The sequence below is a fragment of the Amphiura filiformis genome, chromosome 16, assembly GCF_039555335.1.
Source record: "Amphiura filiformis chromosome 16, Afil_fr2py, whole genome shotgun sequence".
Lineage (NCBI taxonomy): Eukaryota > Metazoa > Echinodermata > Ophiuroidea > Amphilepidida > Amphiuridae > Amphiura > Amphiura filiformis.
The window spans coordinates 3,286,789-3,308,033 of record NC_092643.1 but is presented as its reverse complement, the minus strand read 5'-3'; the positions used below and the strand labels follow the sequence as shown (position 1 = coordinate 3,308,033).

Below are 21,245 nucleotides of genomic sequence, written 5' to 3'. Positions count from 1 at the left end.
CTGTTCTTTTGTTTTCTTGATACCATTGCGTCAGTGTATTATATGGTTTTGTACTTTTTGATCACTGAGCCTGTCTAGCTTACAGCTTGATTACCTGAATTTTTATGTTGGATTGTAATTTGTATTGAAATCTGAGATTAAATGCTGTGCTATTGCATACATTGTAGAATTTTCAATTTAATTTTTCGTGAAAAATGCATGGCTTAGCCCTTGAGCTGGTCTTCCCTAAGGCCATGTCGTGGGCTTCATATAGTAAGGGATGATGACTTCAAATTTACATTGTATGTTGCAATGGATATTCTCCTCCAGTAGGAATGACTGTAAGTCACTTAATAATTACAACCAGAATATTTCAATTGGATCACTACTTACTACAAACCTGATACCATGATTACAGATATATGGACGTGGAGATTGGGTCATGACTTATCACTGTATATTTTTTTCACAAAAAACAAACAAAGAGACAGGATAAAAGAAGTATTTTATAAGTCTCATGAACATGTAACCAAGTTCCCTAAAAAGGTTCTTTTGTTGTCTCTTGGTGTGAATGCAGGTATAGGCTTTAGGTAACGCTGTATTTTTAATCGATTTGAGGTATACAGGATTTTAGTGTCCATACCAAACAAAATCAACAGAGAAGTGACGTTTCCTGGTACCTCGCTAGCCAAGTGTCTCCTATTAAAGAAGAGAAGAAAACTCCCCAATCCATAAACCAAAATTGCTGAATAGGTACCCCAAAACTATGGGACATCCCCAACACCTCCAACCAGGGAGAACTCCCTCCAGGATTTAAATTACCTCTTATTTACTAATTCTTTCCCATGCATTTGCTTATGCTACAGTCATAATGAAATTCACACTCGCATCTATTCCTACTTCTACTTTGACTAGACACGGACTGTAACTCACGTCTGTTCTCAGATATTTCCTAGCATAAGAGTTAATTTTACAGATGATCTAAAATCCTAAGTTGATCGTAAATATATGTTTGTCGTAGACTAAAGTAGTTTCACAAATGCAAAAAAATAAAAAATCTTGCAACCAGAGTTACAACAAATCTACGACAAACTTATCACATTATAATGTATGCTGCCAGTTCCTTACAAGTGTATAGATAGCAAAAACAAAATATGGACATGTCAGTAATAAGCAAAAGTACAAAGACGCACAGACCACCTGGATCCACAAAATTGACATTACAAGCACAAGAAGCCAAATGACAATAATAACCTCATATTTGTTATTAGTTTATCAATTTTAATAATTCAAAGATGGATTAGTTCCCCCCTGGTAAGCTTACCAGAATGATTTCACTTTTATTAGTGGAAAGGAAATATTGCTGGTACTAAGTGACAAATTACTCTTATAGATACCACTGGCATATAATGGAGTCATTGACCTCTACCAGCTGATGGGAGATGTAAGACCTGGGATGCAAGACCACTCCCATGGATACACTCTTTATGAGCCATGATGACCTCGTCCCTAATGGCATAGCTCAATGACCTCCATTCAAAACCATAGCTCACAATTTGACCTCAAGTTGTGGAGTATGATTTTTTGTACCCGGCACACTCAAAGGTCATTCTATGCATGTACAAGCCTATTGGGGTTCAAGAACTGTGTACTGACAGATGAGCATGTTTGAGACACTAGTGACTACAGGTCAATAACCTCATCAAGATTCTAGTCATTCTTATTTGCTATGAAGCCTGTGGAGTTAGCATACTAAAATTGTCTGTGATAAATGAAGCTTTTCACATTTTTTTTTATTACTCCTGTCAACCGATTCAAAATCCATTCCTTTAATCAGATTTCATCCTAAAATATTCAATCTCTAGAAAAATAAACCCACCTACTTTTAAGCATCAACCTTATCGGTTTTCTTGGCATATTTTATCTGTAAAATCTTTGAGTGAAGCTGGGCTTCCAAAAAGATTCATTAAGAACAGGGGGGAGTGTGAATTTCAAATGGAAACTAGGCAGCTCCATTTGAACTTCATACAATCTCTGAGAAAGAGGCAACATAAATTTTCCACAAAGGGAGGGTAAGTTTCAAATAGAAATGGTTAGAATACTAATTCTATTTAAAATTCATACTCCTCCTGTGGACGATGTTTCCAAAATTGTCCACAGGGGGAGCGTGGACTTCATATGGATTAGCCCAATCACCTGCAATAAAGTTTCGCCACCACAACATAAATTTGTCAAATTTATTAATACATACCGTATTCTACTATGCCTCTTATCTGGACTTTTTACGCCATAATCTCCAGCCCCGTCTTCCCCATTGGCTGCCTGTATCCTTGAGTGGACGCTTACTCGATCGTATCCCACCATCTTTTCTATGATGATGATGGTGGTGTCTCCGATGCACATGTGTGGTTGTTGTCACACTTGTGGGCGTGGTTGTCACACCAGTGGGTGTGGTCACCTGCTCTACTTTAATGTGACTTTGTTTAGAGTCTGGGGTGACCACCTTGGTGCCATCAGAGGCATCTTTTTCTTGGAGAGGAGTGATCGCCTTTTTCTTTTCCTGATCATCAGTTGCTTTGTCTGGCATGACAGAAAGGCGTAAGTGAAGTTTTTTGCTGCCGCATGGTGGGAGAGTCACTGTGGTGGATAGAGCCTCTGAGATGGATTTCAGAACACTTGATAAATCCTGAAAGATAAGAAAAACAAAATGCACATTAGATTGATGTGTGATTTTTTACAGAAGTTATTACATAATCTGCTCACTTTATGGCGGAACAATTGATGAATTATTTAAATTACAACATTGTGCTTTCAAGGCAATACACAATTGAAGCAATATAACAATTATGTTGTCACTGTGTGGTGTGTAATTTAGCAATACCTTTTCCTACTATGCTTATTGTTATAACTTCCTATCTACTGAAGATAACAATATGCTCATATGCTACATAAAACATTCTTATAAGGCACTTGTTATCTACTGAATCTAGCAATAGACTTATATGGTCACTTAAATTGCAATATGTTTGTTATCGTGACTTGCTATCTACTGAAGATAGCAATATGCATATATGGCCACTTGCTATCTACTAATGATATCAATACCCATATATGGTCACTTGCTATCTACTGAAGATAGCAATACACATATATGGTGACCTGATATCGACTGAAGATAGCAATATCCATATATGGTGACTTGCTATCTACTGAAGATAGCAATATGCATATATGGTGACTTGCTATCTACTGAAGATAGCAATATGATTATACGGTCACTTGCTATCCACTGAAGATAGCAATATGATTATACGGTCACTTGCTATCTACTGAAGATAGCAATATGCATATATGGTCACTTGCTATCTACTGAAGATAGCAATATGATTATACGGTCACTTGCTATCTACTGAAGATAGCAATATGATAATATGGTCATTTGCTATCTACTGAAGATAGCAATATGCATATATGGTCACTTGCTATTGTGATGTGCCCTGAGTAATTTAATTTGATTATCTTTTTTTACAATTAAAATCAATTTATGAGACATTTTAGGGATTCCCCTTTCTTGCATCAACTTGATCAAAAACAAATTGAATCATTTTTAATTTTGGATCATATGGGAATACTCCTAGAGATTGTAAAGTAGAGATGACATCATATATGGGATTCCCCTCAGGAAGTGATGTAATGGGATTTCCCCTCAGGAAGTGATGTAATGAGAAAGGTTAATGTTATAATTAAGGCTTGGGAATTTCCAAGTTCTCATCATGTGTATTAATACTGGGGATTTCCCAGGGCCTGATATATAAGAAATGTAAACACAATTATTGCCACAGTTGATAGTGTTGATCTGGGCTAGCTAGCTAATATGCTTACAGTCCAATTCCTTCAAAGAAAGGAAATTGCAAACCAGAAATATTTTATGTAGTCAAAGTACTACTATTTACCAGTGTTGTCGGAGAAGATCTAGAATACGTCAAGGAACGTACTTCTTCCAAGAAAGGAATATATATTCTTCTGTCGACTTGCTGAAGTCTGGTGTTTTGATTCAACGCAACTGTCAATATAAGTGGGGACAACTGCATCGCAGTCCTGCATCCTGAAGATATTGTGTGAAAGGTGGAAATAGCACCAAGTTTAAAGAAAGCAGCAAGGATTAAGGCGTTTGGAGAACGGCGCAAGGAGATAAGAGTTTTGTGTGAGGATTTTATTCGAAAGGATATTTATCAATGCAAGTGTACAAAGGACTACGCTGATTTTCGCAGGACAAGTGAATAAGGATATATTACATCAGTCGTCCAGAACATTGCAAGAACTATATGATCGCCAAGAAGAAGAATGCTGGCTAAGTACAAAATAGATAAAGAGTGATTATATTTGATTATTGTGTATGTGCATTTGTTGTCATATATTGTACCAATAATAACGTGCTTTCAATTAAAGACTTAGATTTTGTTAGCATAATCAAACAGTGTATTTGTGTTGTGCATTTGTGTGAGTTCGGGTAAAAGGTGATTTTGGCCTTGAGTCAAGTACGACTCGTAACACTATCTACTGAAGATAGCAATATGATTATACGGTCACTTGCTATCTACTGAAGATAGCAATATGATTATACGGTCACTTGCTATCTACTGAAGATAGCAATATGCACAATATGACCATGTGCATTGCACATGGTCACTTGATATTTGCTGAAGATATCATTATACTAATGTGGTGACCTCTCTCCACTAAAGATATGCTTAAATTATAATTTCTATCTACTGAAGATAGCAATATGCTTATATGGTCACATGCTATCTACTGACGATAGCAATACGATTATATGGTCACTTGCTCGTCTGGAGATGCTGTGCTAATGTGCTTGTGTTATACACTTGTTATCTACTGAAGATAGCAATACATGATCACAGGAATATATCAATATTACAATATACTTATACTTGCTATCTACTGAAAACAGGAATTAATAAGGTTATGTGGTCACTTGATGCTAGTATAATAGGCTATTCCATTTAAATCCACACACCCCTATGGAATATGACCTTTATCTTTCACAAAGGGGTGTAGAATTCAAATGAAGTCACCTATTCAGATAATTTAATTTAATCCATACTCTCTGTGTGAAAAATTAAGGTCAAAACTTTTACAGGGGTGTGTGCATTCAAATGGAATAGCTCAAACAATGGATTGAAAAGGAAATGATTAATGATGAGTTTGGAAGTTATAATGCAAACTTGTACCATATTTTGTATTGCAATAAGTAATATTTGCATTGCAAATTGCCTATTGCCGCATATGAAGTAGTAAGTGTAACACTCTGTTAACACTAGAAATTGTGCAAATAGGTTGGCATTAAAACCTAGACTGTTGGCATATATATTGTGATCCATATTCAGTGATAGTCTCCACCACAGCTGGTTTTTGATTTTGTTTCTTCCACACAAATTGTCTGCAAATAATAACATCACCAGCCCTTTTTGGCTAAAATATTTCCCACCATGTCAACCACATCATCAAGCATCTGAAACAACGCTTTCAATGGATTTATTCGGCTACTTAATATTCATGTTTTGTGATTATAAATGATTGTATAACTAACTCGGACGTACTGATAGTCCATTGAGAAAGGACCCACTTGTGTGTTTATACAACTTGTGCATCATTTTAGATGGAATAGGACTTCCAATTTCATGTTAGATATGATAGCCAATCAGAAATGGCATTATATGTTACAACTGGCAAAAAACAAAACAAAACAACAAAACTGGCAGACGGTGTGAACAGAGTGAGCAGAACCAAACCGGCAGTGGCGGAGACTAATTCAATGAATGTATACGTGAATGATTGAGATGATTAAATGGAAGGGAAATACAGGGTTGCCAACAATTTGCAGCCTAAATTGCGGGTCCAATAACCGAAAAGTCACACACTTTTTATCTAAACCATTGGTTTCTATGGGACAGGAAACTACCAGAAGTTGTGGGAGAAAATATTGAAAAGTCGCCCAATATTTTTCTTAACCATTAGTTTCTATGGGACAGGAAATTGTCAAAAGTCGTATGGGAAATCTTCCAAAGTCACCCAATTGTGCTACCACGTCAGAGGTTTGGCACCACTTGGTAAATATGTATTGCAAGATCCAGTTTCCTTGATCGATTTCATCATTAATATCACATGAATGCAGAAAGTGTTACAAGTAGTTGTGGTAATGTATGGATCCTGCATGTGAGCCCTAATAGGACAGGGATTTGGTTACCTTATTACTAGCTTGTTGATAATACTATCTCTTTGATAACTCACTGCTATTAGAGTTTCCTATGTCACATTTGGAACCAAATTGATATGAATTCATCAATGAAGTAAACTGGAGTATAGCGATTTCTCTTTACTTCAGAAGATATGCACATATATTCTGTACAAAATTGGTTCCATAAGTGATCCAAGAATTTATCAATGAGCATCAATAGGGCAATTTGATGATAACAGCTTATTCTTTGTCCTAAAACAGCTTCAGTAATTATTTCTGTAAGCATGCGCTGGCTTATCATACCACCACCTGCAAATGCACATATTGTTGGGCATGGCTTCCAAATTTGAGTGTCTTTCTCGCACAGACTTTCTTGTCCCCAGAAGAAAGTAAATTCTAATTTCAAAACAAAGTTACAATCCAAACATACCACTTTTTTGTAAATAAATAAAAAAGTTTTATTTAGAAAAGTTGGTTTTACTATTCATAGAGCACGGAGTAATATCAGAGGACCGACATACCATACCTACTTCACAAAATACCAGTGTTTATGCAATAATGTTACTGTATTCTAGAAACTCATCAGGATTTTAGGTGAATCTGGTGGATCTGGATTTAGACGTGCTGTGTTGATACTGTGCATTATTTTGTCATGTCAATGTTTTGTCAGTGTCATCATGTTTGAACATTGTCATTTGTAAAGTATAGTATGAAGTGTATCGTTTCACATCGTTGGACACTGACTTGCAACCTACTTTCTTCATTATGTAGGAGATACACCAGTATAAAATGTATGGAACCAAGGCAATTACATCAAAAACCTATTTAAAAGGAGTCATTACTTTTTTGGTTCAGTTTAATCTATAGAAAAATCATTTCTTTTCAGTTCAACTTTTGATGAAAGAAATTGTAATATAACATAAAATGTGATATTCAACAGCTTAACAAATATCAAAGAGTCTTTTTCAATATGTCATCTTAAATAAGTTACGCATTAATTTACATCTTCGTATTCCGTAATATAAAATAACACATTATTAAAATTAATATTCAATAAATGTTCATTTTCATTAAGGAATTTCATTAAACCCTACTCGCGTTTTTAATTATGTTGTGAAACTTTATCACAATGAATAACAATAAAAATCAATTTTTTTCTCAACAAAAAATGTCACTAAATGTGTAACTTAAGCACAATTAAATAACTTGAACTAGTGGATAAGTTTCATTAAGTAGAAGTATAAGTATTCATTAATTTCTGACATAGATACTTTTAAATTTTCCTATTATCACAAGTTTATCTCAGAATTTTCAAATGTCAGGAGCTTCTTCAAACTGCTTAATTCAGTGATATTTATTGATATATATTTCCATTTACGTCAAATGAATATTATTTAAATCACCAGCTGTCAGTCAAATTTTTGATAAAAAATACTGTGAAACTGCAAATTTTCACACTACATTTATTTGTGCATTTTTTTACTCTTTTTACTTTTTTTTGTAAAAATTAAAAATGTGCAAATCAATATTTATTTAGTAACCCTATCTTTAAACCTATAAAATTAGTCAAATTTATTTAAAAATGCTGAAATAGCTGTTGCGTGAAATTAATTGGCCCAAAAAATTCAACCTTTGCAATATAACAATAATACTTGAAAACTTGTTTGTTTGTATCGTCCGCATTATGTGATATGATAGATAGGTTTAAAGGGGCATTTCGTGATCCACAGCCTCATCCCCCACTTTTCCCAAAAAAATTGAGATTTTTACACCACTGGATACCTCTGGCTACATAATGTTTATGTACCAAATATTTCTTGCAGATTAATTTTTAGCAAAAATATCGCAAATTTGAATTTCGTTCTGGTGCACCAGAACGAAATTACAACACATTGTCTATGGAGCAGTGTAATACACATAATCATGCATAACTCGCAAACGCAAAATCGGAATCAACTGAAATTTTGGAAATAAGCTTTTTTCGTGGATATCTACTGAAAATGTCATAAAAGGAGGATGCTAGGATCACGAAATCCTCCTTTAAGTGGACTCTTACTGAGTATTTACAAATATTAAAGGATACAAACTTGATATAAAGACACAGTTCTGCAATGGGAAAATCTGTTTATTAATTTGACACATTGATTCTTTTCTCCACTTTAATTCATTGGAAAATAGTGGAGCCAGACTTATTTGGGGTGGAGGCAAAGGGAGAGGGTAATTATATATATTTTTGGGTCCACGTAATTGGGATGAAATTTAAAAAAATGGTTTTAGGCTAAAAAGTAGAATTTTCACTGGAGGAGGTAGGGCAAATACTGTGCTAGTTGGGGGGGTGGTACTACCATAACACCAGCTAGAATGGGCTACTACAGTTGAAATCTATATACTCCCCATGGAAGACATGACCTTAATCTATATCTTTCAAACAGGGGCGTGTGAATTTCAAATGGAGTTACCTGAATGGGCAACTCCTTTTAAATTCTACACCCCCTGTGTGGAAGATTAAAATTAAGTCTGCCATAGGGGGTGTATTTCAACTGGAATATCCAATGGGGGTGTAAGTACATCATTAGAGTACATTGTGTATATATCGTTATGAATTGGCAGACGGCGAATCCGGATTAAACTTTTGGTAAATTCATTTTTTACGCATGCATAACATTTGAATTAGAGAACAAGGGATCAATGATGTACATAATAGAGGGCAGCATATCAATTTTATAACGGAGATCAGATGATAACAGCATAATAAGTAATCAAAAGAGGGCGACATACAGGGTTAGCTAACGGTGCATCGCAGTGCGGTCAACGACGATATCCGTTAAATAATCGATATGCTGCCCTCTATAGGTAAAGCATAGATCCCTTGTTCTCTAATTAAAAATAATGCATGCGTAAAATGAATTTACCAAAAGCCGAATCCGGATTCGGCCGTCTGCCGAATTCATAACGATATGTGCCTGCCCAACGATCACATTTTTAGATTCCACAATAAAAATGCTGTCAAAAGTACCATCAGCAGCTAACAACATTTTGCATTTAAATCAGGTTTAATGGTGCTCCTAAATTACTTTGCAAGGGGTGATGTACTTTTCCTTTTTTAGGGCAACACAAAAACATGGCCAATTATGTGTTCTCAATTTAACTCATTGGTAAACACACTAACCTAGAATAAGTATACAATCATCACATTCTTTGCTTCCACAAAATGATGTTTAAACTGCCATCACCATATAAAGTAAATTGCTAAACAAGATTTGACATTGAAATCAAGTACAGAAGTACTCCTAAATTACTTTGGAAGGGGTAATGTACTTTTTTCTACAAGGGCAACTTGAAAATGTAGGAAATACTATGCACTCTCTCAATTCTGTGGTAACACATAGAAGGGTGTTAACTAAATCATCAGTTATACAATGATCACATTCTTTCATTCGACATGTTGTCAAAATGAACATCACCATACCATATTGTTAAGGTGGCCCAAGGTTGATAGAATCAATTTGTTCGTAAAATCTCTTAATATTTGGTTGATAACAAATCTGAAATATGGTGTGTTTTTTTCTTTTAAATTTTACTACAGGCTTCTACGGAAAAAAATATGAAAATGTTGCTTTAACTTAAAAAATCGTTCATAGAATTGTTTTGTTTTCCCTATGTTCAGGTCGTTGTTGTCTAGTTTGAGAAAGTAAAAAAGGAGGTTACTTTTGAAAATTTTGCAAAAATAATTTTCCTCTCCGTATTTACGTATTTGCTTCATGTACATACATGTGCATCTGCAATATACTGAGAATCGTGCTTATGAAGACCAGGACGCTTGAAAATGCCGCGTATCAAACCGTGTGTTGCAGGAAACGCGCATCCTAATACGCAGCTATGAAATTTACCTGCGATAATTCAAAATATGGCTTGAGCTACCTTAAACCACAGGTTCAAGGGTATGTGTAGCTACTTTACAAGGGGTGACTGTACTGTTGCTGGGTGAAAAATTCAAGGATACCAGCCAAATGTCATCACTTCAATCAATGCAATATGTTCAAATAAACAACACAATAAACATGACAATATGTATGACCTTGTTTCCTCATTATTAAACTCGCAAAAACATGATACTGGAAATGATCTTAAATGAATAAACAAGATTTCCTGATTTTCAATTCGCTGAAATAGCGGAAACATATTCTTGATACTCTAGGATATCAAACATGACAATCTCTAGGGCACAGTTCCTTAACCCTTATATGCAACTACACTCAAATAATGAACTTTGGATATGCTGGGTACAAGAACTCATCTCCTACAACTTGAGGTCAAAAATGTGTGCTTTGCTTGTTTACTGAGGGTCATGAGCTTTGCCATTAGGTATGATGTCATTATGGCTGCTCATAGTTGCATTCATCTCAAAAGTGCAAGTTGCTGGGAGCAGAAAATGATGAACAATTCATGTTTCCAATTGATTGCATATGTGTACAGTTAATTTACTATTCCACCATTCTACAATTCACCGCTTCAAGGAGGGCGGTTAAGTTGGTTTTATAAGTGGAAATACACAAAATCCAAGAAATCATCTCTAAACACCAAATCTTACCTCATGAACTAGTGGACATATACTAGGCATGTTTGTACTCAATTGAATGGATTTTAGCAGAAATCAAGGCATTTTTAGACTGAAGTTTTTGAAATAATTTTGGATAAACTTTGGGTGAGGCAGCAGCAAATTGACTAACATGGAGCAAGGGTTAATGATATGCAAAAATATTTTGTACGCATGAAAATTTTGTGAATATCACGAGTGACAAGAATCCGTGAAAATCTGATACTCACTATCTATTACTCCTAGATGCCTTTCAAGCAAACTAAAATTTCATTTGGCAAAATATTAGGATTATTTCCAAACTGCAAACATTTTAGGCTATGAAAATATTTGTGCTTTTCAGTCTCCTCAGTGCAGTTAACTTGACATTCATTTCTAAATGATAGATATTGATTACAACTATTGTATTGTAATGGTTCCCAAGTTTACATCAATGTATAAGAATTGTTTGTTCATGAGTGGTTCCATTTGAATTGGATTCAATGTAATGGTGTACATTGTGTATAATATGAAAAGGGAGGGGTGAATTTACACATGGATAAAATTACCACATTCAAGCATAAAATGAATAAGTGCACTGGTACTGGCAGAAAATTACAACTTTTAACATTGCATATTCATCTAGGTCTGTAGTAAGATTGAAATATGTGGGGGGGACCGTCACAAATGTGGGGCAGCCGAAATACAAATATATGCCCAAATTGAAATAAAGATTGAAAAACATAACAAATTTCTCAAAAAGTGGGGCGGCCATAGCCACCCCACTTGCTACAACCCTGTATTCATCATAATGAAAGAATAACAAATGTCATGTGATTTGGGATACTGAGAATGGTAAAATAAATTGGTACGTTCCAGGAAAAGATCTACACCACTTGAATAATGGAGGTACAATGTTATGAATATTTTATCTATGACCCAGCTATCCCAAGAAGCTCTAAGAGAGAGAAGTTTCATGGTTTTGAATGAAGAGAACACTCCTCCAATTTAACAGTGAGAAAATATTAATACATCTCTCACTAGACCTTTTTTCCAATTCCGCTGCAACTTTACACTAAACCAAAACTTAAATAAAAATACTGAATCCCAGTGGCCACATGTGCCTTATCACTTTGTTTTCGTCTTTGCCCTAATACTGAAATTCAAGACATTTAATTTATGCTGATATTTCCTCTTTACTTCATCATACCAAATAGGTAGGCTTCTGTTGCAATACCTGTTCATTGACCTTTATATTTTGCACAGCATCTGTGCTTTTTATTCAAAGTTTTGTTTTAAATCCTCTCCTTTCTCACTTTTTATTTCATTACCTAGCTGGGGGGTTTACACCCCCCAGCTAGGTATTGTAATCGTTCGGGTTCTTCCGCTGGCAACAAACCACTGTAATCTTCCCGTTTTCTTCCGCTGGCAACTAAGTGAAATTGCACATGTTTTTGTACTTTATGCACCAAACCCTCTATCTTTTAACCAAATATCCCACAGAGTTGTGCGATATGTCAAACTTTTCCTCTGGTCATAAGGAACAAAAAAGTCAGTGGTCACATCTCTGTAGGATCATTGGTTAATGAGATATAGTCACTTTTTTTGTACTTTATGCACCAAACCCTCTATCTTTTTAACCAAATATCCCACAGAGCCTTGCGATATGTCAAACTTTTCCTCTGGTCATAAAGAACGAAAAAGTCAGTGGTCACATCGCTGTAGGATCATTGGTTAATGAGATATAGTCACTTTTTTGTACTTTGTGTACTTAACCCTCTATCTTTTAACCAAATATCCCACAGAGTTGTGCGATATGTCAAACTTTTCCTCTGGTCATAAGGAACAAAAAGTCAGTGGTCACATCTCTGTAGGATCATTGGTTAATGAGATATAGTCACTTTTTTGTACTTTGTGTACTTACCCCTCTATCTTTTTAACCAAATATCCCACAGAGTCAAAATGCGATATGTCAAACTTTTCCTCTGGTCATAAAGAACGAAAAAGTCAGTGGTCACATCTCTGTAGGATCATTGGTTAATGAGATATAGTCACTTTTTTTCTGTACTTTGTGTACTTAACCCTCTATCTTTTTAACCAAATATCCCACAGAGTTGTGCGATATGTCAAACTTTTCCTCTGGTCATAAGGAACAAAAAGTCAGTGGTCACATCTCTGTAGGATCATTGGTTAATGAGATATAGTCACTTTTTTGTACTTTATGCACCAAACCCTCTATCTTTTTATCCAAATATCCCACAGAGTCGCATGCGATATGTCAAACTTTTCCTCTGGTCATAAAGAACGAAAAAAGTCAGTGGTCACATCTCTGTAGGATCATTGGTTAATGAGATATAGTCACTTTTTGTACTTTGTGTACTTAACCCTCTATCTTTTTAACCAAATATCCCACAGAGTTGTGCGATATGTCAAACTTTTCCTCTGGTCATAAGGAACAAAAAAGTCAGTGGTCACATCTCTGTAGGATCATTGGTTAATGAGATATAGTCACTTTTTTGTACTTTATGCACCAAACCCTCTATCTTTTTAACCAAATATCCCACAGAGTCGTGCGATATGTCAAACTTTTCCTCTGGTCATAAAGAACAAAAAAGTTAGTGGTCACATCTCTGTAGGATCATTGGTAAATGAGATATAGTCACTTTACTTTGTGTACTTAACAATCTATCTTTTTAACCAAATATCCCACAGAGTCGTGCGATATGTCAAACTTTTCCTCTGGTCATAAAGAACAAAAAAGTTAGTGGTCACATCTCTGTAGGATCATTGGTAAATGAGATATAGTCATTTTTTGTACTTTGTGTACTTAACAATCTATCTTTTTAACCAAATATCCCACAGAGTCGATGCGATATGTCAAACTTTTCCTCTGGTCATAAAGAACAAAAAGTCAGTGCTCACATCTCTGTAGGATCATTGGTTAATGAGATATAGCACTTTGTGCATTTAACCCTCTATCTTGTTAACCAAATATACCACAGAGTCGTGCGATATCTGATGTGTCAAACTTTACCTCTAATACGTGAAGACGGCCTGATTGGCGCGAGGTTCATATCGGTGCGTATGCACCAAATATGTATCTTGTAAACCTTAATAAGTTTTGCCTTGCCTTGCTTCGTAATCCTGTTTGGGCTGGACAAAATTTTTTTCCACTTTTCCCCAGTTTCCCTTAGGTATTTCGTCTTTAAGCTTACTGATATACAGGGATTGAATACGAGTGTCACGGCCCTGGTTAGTGTGCATTCAAATCAGAGATCACTGTTCAAGGCCATCTTACTTAGCCGTCGGAAATGATTGCAAATTACCCCGGGCAAATTACACATTTGGGTCAGTCCATGTCAAAACAGACTGAGTGTACCCACCCTCTTGGATTATGCTCTCCTTTGGCTCAGGGGTACCTTTCATGGACCCCTAGGTGAGGTCACAAGAAAAAAATTCAAATTCAATTTCGTTTCCAAATGGCGGGCCATCAAAGTTTGGCGACCTTGACCAAAATTGGGAATTTAAGGTGTCCAAATGACAAAGCGCTCTCTTTGAGAGGCATTTTCTTCTTAATTAAATCAGTTGTGACCCTCTTTTTGAATGTGGTCACTCACTGGCTGTGTCTGAAATGCCTAATGCCAAAAAGATTGATTTGAATTTCGTTGGGATTTCAGAGGGGGTCAAAATCAGCACTTCATACTGTTCAATCAAATTATCTTTGATTTTGAAGGACCCATGATAATGCCACAGTGCACTTATAGGTCCTAATTATGTTCAGAATGGATTAACCATGTGCCAATGTCTATGAGCAATTCAAAAAGAGAAATTTCTAGACCCCCTACAGAATTTTAGGCCCCCTAAAGTGGTTCGCCACAAATGGCGCTTAAAATCGGCAAATTTTGACACCTAATAACTTTAGGTGTACACCAGATATGAATTTCTAGTCTTTTGCATCTGAAAGAATGTAGTCTTATGTTACTAGGAACATAAGATTTGTTTTGTATTTTTTGTGTTTTGATACTTTCAAAAAGGTCGTTGACCTATGAACATTTTTCGTCATAGCGCCCTCCTGAAAGGTCTGACACATAACAAACTATACATTTTTTTTTTTTTTTTTACCATACGAGTAATTTGATATATTACTTGACATAATTGGGAGCATTCTGAAAATTTGACCCCATAACCTGTACTTTGCATGTGCATCGTTGCCAGGAAGTGCATTTTTGACCCCTTAAAAATCCATACAGAGGATTAGAAAGTAGTTTTTCTTATTACTTGACTCAAGAGCAACTTGAAATATCAGGATAAATAATACAAATGGCTATAAAGTGATCAAAAATATAAAAAATATCATACTAAAATTGGCATTTTGTACCGTATCCTGTATGCATGGTATGTTAGGCAAAAATGACTATTTTTGAAAGCGTCAACTTAATACTAAAACACAAAAATACAAAACAAATCTTATGTTCCTAGTAACATTAAACTACATTCTCTCAGATGCAAAAGACTAGAAATTCATATCTGGTGTACACCTAAAGTTATTAGGGGTCAAAATTTGCCGACTTTAAGTGCCATTTGTGGCTGAACCACTTTAGGGGTGGCCTAAAATTCTGTAGGGGTCTAGAAATTTCTCTTTTTTTTTAATTGCTCATAGACATTGGCATATGGTTAATCCATTCTGAACATAATTAGGACCTATAAGTGCACTGTGACATTATCATGGGTCCTTCAAAATCAAGATAATTTGATTGAACAGTACGAAGTGCTGATTTTGACCCCCTCTGAAATCCCAACGAAATTCGAAATCTATCTTTTTGGCATTAGGTATTTCAGACACAACCAGTGAGTGACCACATTCAAAAAGAGGATCACAACTGATTAAATTAAGAAGAAAGTGCCCCTCAAAGAGAGCACTTTGTCATTTGGACCCCTTAAATTCACAATTTTGGTCAAGGTCGCCAAACTTTGATTGATTTGAATTTTTTTCTTGTGACCTCACCTAGCGATCCATGAAAGGTACCCCTGAGCCAAAGGAGAGCAAAATCCAAGAGGGTGGGTGTACACTCAATCTGTTTCGACATGGACTGACCCATTTGTAATCATTTTGACCACAAAATATGATGTGAAAACACAGGTAAGCAATGAGAACAAGTCCTCAAACATTTGAAATTTGTAGCTTACTACAACCTGATGATGTACTCATCCCAGGCAAACCTTAGTTAACACATTTGCTAGTCAGCCAAATTCGCCGACAAAATGCAAATCAAGGGGGTGACACTAAATTCACGGTTGTTCTATTAGCAACGCAAAATCTATGAAAAATTCAGCTGGTTTATTAGCTAGAAAGTGAGGCCAGTTATCGATCCGTTATAGCTCGTTATGAATAATTCATGTTCGACCCTTGGATCATGTTAATTGAGTTTCGCAAATAACAACGTTGTTAGTTTTGCGAACTTTGCCTGTTCAATGAGAGTATAGCGCCCCCAATACATCTGGGCACAAACCAGGCGAAAACGATCCAGTTTAATGAAATGGCGGACGGGTATTCCCATCAGGCACCAGTGATATGTTTTTTCAAAGAAAGTCTACTAATTTGATATGAAATGACATTTTGCAATTTGCAAAGTCAAAATTAGGACTTGCTGGCAATAATATGAAGGAAATATGTGACAGAGGCAATGTGGGAAATACAAGTATTTAAGTAAGAGGTACAGGGCTCAAACTCGGTGACAACTCATGACCAGGAGTGAATTATGGAACATCTTGCAGGGGTCTGGTCAAAGGTCATCTGGGTCAAATCTTAGAATTGCATTTTCTGGACATCTGTGAGGAGTACAGGACTCAAAACTCGGTGACAACAAACCTCATGACAGGGGAACATTTTTGGAACATTTTGCAGGGGTCAGATACCTCCACAACACCAACATGCCCCAGCTAGGTTTGTGGTCTATGACCACCATTTGCCTCTAGTTTAATATTCATGTCCATTTTATAGGTTACAACAATAATATTGAAAACTTTACCAAAAACAGAATAAAAATATATTAATGCTGAAGAAAAAAGAACAGACAAAACAAATAAAAGAGATCAAATTTACCTCTCTTTGGGGTGGGGGGAAGGGGTGCTTCATCTAAAATTAATTTTACATACATCAAACTCAATTATCTTGATCACATTATGTTTTTTCCTCTTGACAAAGTTATCTCTCTCATATATTGCACCAGATGGCATGCTAATATATCAAAAACCTGCTTTAAAGAACAAAAATAGAAGTACTATGATCATCTTTGTCATAAAAGGGAGTAGGAATTTGATAAAATGAGTTGTGATGCAGTGCTTCATCAGGTGAAAATGGATACTCCATGCATCAGTGCTAATTGCACAGCTCTATCTCAAGCGACAGGTGAAATGGCTTTATTTGACAAACATTCCCTACCAACATACTTCCCTTTGAGTTAGCTTTATTAATACTTATGTCACATCATATAAAGGTAAAAATGGCTTAATTAGCAAGGAATTGTAACACACATCATGTAGTCAAGTATTTGATGCTTTATCTCTACTTTGTTAAAAGAAAATGCATTCTTTTATACATAATTATATTGCTTGTATATTTTTATACATAAATTTATATGGAACATGATATGAATGAAACTTGGGTCCAAACAGAGCTAATTCTATGCCAGCAAGGTGTTCTGCCACTTGGCATGCTGCTTGATGGATCCTTTTGCAACTAGCATTTTACCATGGGGTGCAATAACATTCTTATTTGTTGAAAACAACCAAATTATGTTGATAGAAAGTGTTGTTAACTCAATCCATTTAAATTCCACATTCCCCTTGTGGAACATTTAGAAATATCTTCCACAGTGGGAGTGCAAATGTCAAATGGAATTAGCAACATTAACACTTAATTTGAAACCATGTCTGTATGTTCTTTTGTCCCTTCCACCAGACCCAAGTACAGGTGAATAGCAAGGCGGTTCTCGAACCACGAGTCTCGCCTGCTTTCGGGACCGCCTGCTTTTGCGATTACTTTTGGTAGAGGTAAATGAATTTGGCGGTTATCGGCTGGGCACGATTATCTGGTTGATGGTGACTGTACCCACCAAGTATCATGCCCATGCAACAGTTTTTACTAATTTGACCTCAGATGACCCCTGGTGACCCTGAAATGACCTTCCAAAAATTTGGCTCTAAATGTTGACTGTACCCACCAAGTTTCATGCCTATCTGACAGTTTTTACTAATTTGACCTCAGATGACCCCTGTGGTGATCTCGAAATGGAAAAACAAAACAAAAAAAACACAAAAAAAACCCACTGAATTTGAAACTTGCCCTCCCTCTGTGGAAGATTAAAGTTGAATCATTCTCAGAGGGCGTATGAAATTCAAATTAAGCTACCTAATGTGTTCACTCCATGCAAAATTCATACTCTCCCTGTGGATGATATTTCTAAAATCTTCCACAGCGGGAGTGTGGATTCTAAATGGAACAGCTTGGGTTATAAAATACAAAGATACCTCTCTTTGGTATCCGGTTGCCTTTAGATACAAATTCCCCAGTTGTTACCAAATGATTTGTTTTATGATGAATGGAGAAAACCAACTGATGCTCACGTGGTGAAAACATAAAACATCAGAGGTGCCGACCATCCATTATTGTGCCATTAACGACACATGGTGCATTCATATAGTGGGTTGGCTCTGATCAATGCAACAAGATGGGTGCTAACTGTACTGTTGTGTGAAGTCAATTGTCTTTAGGTTTTCTGGTTTAGCTTATTATTATTATTATTTTTAATTCTTTTCCTTCGCTTTACTCATGCTTTTTTTCAGTCAAAATAAATATACTTTTGACCCCAAACGGCTGATTTATATGCATACAGTGAATTTAAAAATATAAAAAAATCCCAGAACAAAATCTGAAATGGTCGGACGAGTATTGAACTTATTCAAAGAGTAGAAACTGGGTTTTTTCCCATCGCCTTTGTGCAAATTTCATTTCAAGTGATACAAAGAAATGCTGAAATAAATATTAAATATACAGTAAGCATCTAGACAATAATATTGGTCATACAGACTTTTAAAAAATTGCAGAAATAAAATTGTTTTGGTTAATAAAACGGAAAAGGGATGTTAAAATACTGTTTTAGCTTTCCAACAACAAAAAATAATTGCATATGGAGCCAGATGTCCTGCCAGATGTATTAATTGCAGCAATCGAGATAGCAGTTATAAAACCATCTTAATAAAATGACCATTCCTAAATTACTACGTGCAGGTCAAATGTTTATCAGTTAATTGCTATCTTCAGTAGATAGCAATTAATTATAAGCCAGTGATTATGAATATCATCTAGAGTGCCACTGACACAGTTATTGGTTAGGGGTCATGATATAAGCACTAATCTTCAAATTTATCTATAATAATTTGATGTGAATGATACCATAGATGTTCCCACTGGTATAACCTGAAAGTTTTCAGGACAGAAGGCACCTTTCAAGGATGGGGGGGCTAAATTTTATGACAATTGGTTGGAAATGCTAATATCAAAGTTCATTCAAACAAGTAAATGGGCACTGTTCGAATTTTATAGCTTCTATTTAGGAGTGTATTACAGTAACCACCCGGGTATAAGCCCACCATCGGCTATAAGCCCACCCCCTATTTTTCAAAACATTCTGGGAACAAGGGTGCATTCAGGTATAAGCCCAGTACTAAATTTTGGCCAAGTTCTTAAAACAAATCAATGCTTTGCTCTCATATTTAAGAACAAATATAAAAAAATATCAGTTGATGATTAACATTCCACACTTATAATTTTAAGAAATTGACATAGATGATAGAAATTACTGGCACATTGGGCAATACAAATGGGGGAAGATTGTTCTTATTTTTTAATTCATGCACTAGCCCTTCCCCGGCTATAAGCCCACCCCCATTTATGAAGTGAAATCTGCCATCTAGGGGGGTGGGCTTATACCCGAGTGGTTACGGTATATACCTGCATAAAATGATCTCATATCTTTATTAATGTTTTACTTGTACTGCTAAATGACACGTACCAACTGTTCCATGACCACACCATATTGCCGTTTTTTTAATGGTCTCTAATAAAAAGGTCCTTGTATTTATACATCAAGTGCAGGTTGTGTAATGTTACAAATGCAGGTTAGGGGATTACCCGGTATGTTTTGTTATTACATCTTTGTTTTATTGTCAGTGGTTATGCCACAGGGGAAAGGGAACATTTGCCCCCCCCCTCCCATTTTTTCTATGCCCCCTCCCCAGTCAGGAAAAAAATCACAGAAAATCCACTATTTTGGGCCAAATTCACCTTACTTTGAGTCAAAATCACGGAATTTTAGGAAAACTTCCTGATCTTTCGCTCCAAAATGTCACTTTCCCCATATTACCTCCCCTGAAAATCCCTGGTGCCGTCACTGTTTATTGTATTATTAATGAACAGAATGAATTGATAACAAGAGAATAGAAACCTAATAGTGTATCAGCACTAAATAGAAGGATGGTCAAAAATTTATCGTGTTTCTAATGTCGTCTTCTTCTTCATCGTAATTATTTTCATCGTCATCAACATCATCACCACATCACCATATTATTTTCATCGTCAACAACATCATCACATCACCATATTATTTTCATCATCATCAACATGTCTGGAGAGGGAGTGAATTGTTGTACTCGTGAAGCAGTATACCATTGGTATGTTATCTAACAGTCCTGATGAACTTATTCAAGGGGCTTGTATAATCGTTTTTAAATATCCATTTGTTTTTGATGTAGTGCTCATAAATGTGCAATATATGTATTTTATAATGTTTTTCTGGCGAATAAAATGAAATGAAATGAAAAAAAAAATCATCATCACATCACCATATTATTTTCATCATCATCAACATCATCATCACATCACCATATTTACAAATACTTATCGTATTATTATTTCAGCAGCATCACCCTATTATGACAACACATTAGGCCTATATACTAAACGTAAGGTTCTTTCCAAATATAAAGCTACAGGCAAAAGTCTTAACTAAATAGTTGACAAACACAGAGTCTGTCTAATCTGAGAGTATGCCAGACCACATCAATCTGAATCAATGTGTCTGCTAAGTCCAATTAATATTACTAAAACTGATATTCTAAGTGACATGTGGATGGGAATGGGGAGGGGGACAAGGGAGGAGTATAGAGGGGCACTCACAATTGATCAGGCCAAATTAAAAAAAAAGGTTTGTCTCAAAGCTCCCGCATGCTTTAGTTTATTCACCCACATTAGTAAAAATATTTTTTTTAATTCTTCTTTTTTATTTATTTTTTCAGAAAAAGTGTATAAAATACAATCAAAATGCCATTTTGACAATTTTAGACCTCTGCTCTTAGAAAACTTCACTTCAA

The 21,245-nt window shown here is 35.7% G+C and overlaps 1 protein-coding gene across 1 annotated transcript in view; it reads right to left on the bottom strand.

Annotated features, from left to right (window-relative positions):
* The window catches only part of LOC140136451 (uncharacterized), a 138,446-nt gene that overhangs the window by 18,662 nt on the left and 98,539 nt on the right, over positions 1 to 21,245 (bottom strand). The window contains exon 7 of the mRNA XM_072158174.1: positions 2,250 to 2,665. Coding sequence (XP_072014275.1) covers positions 2,250 to 2,665 — 416 coding nt within the window. The remainder of the gene's footprint in view (positions 1 to 2,249; positions 2,666 to 21,245) is intronic.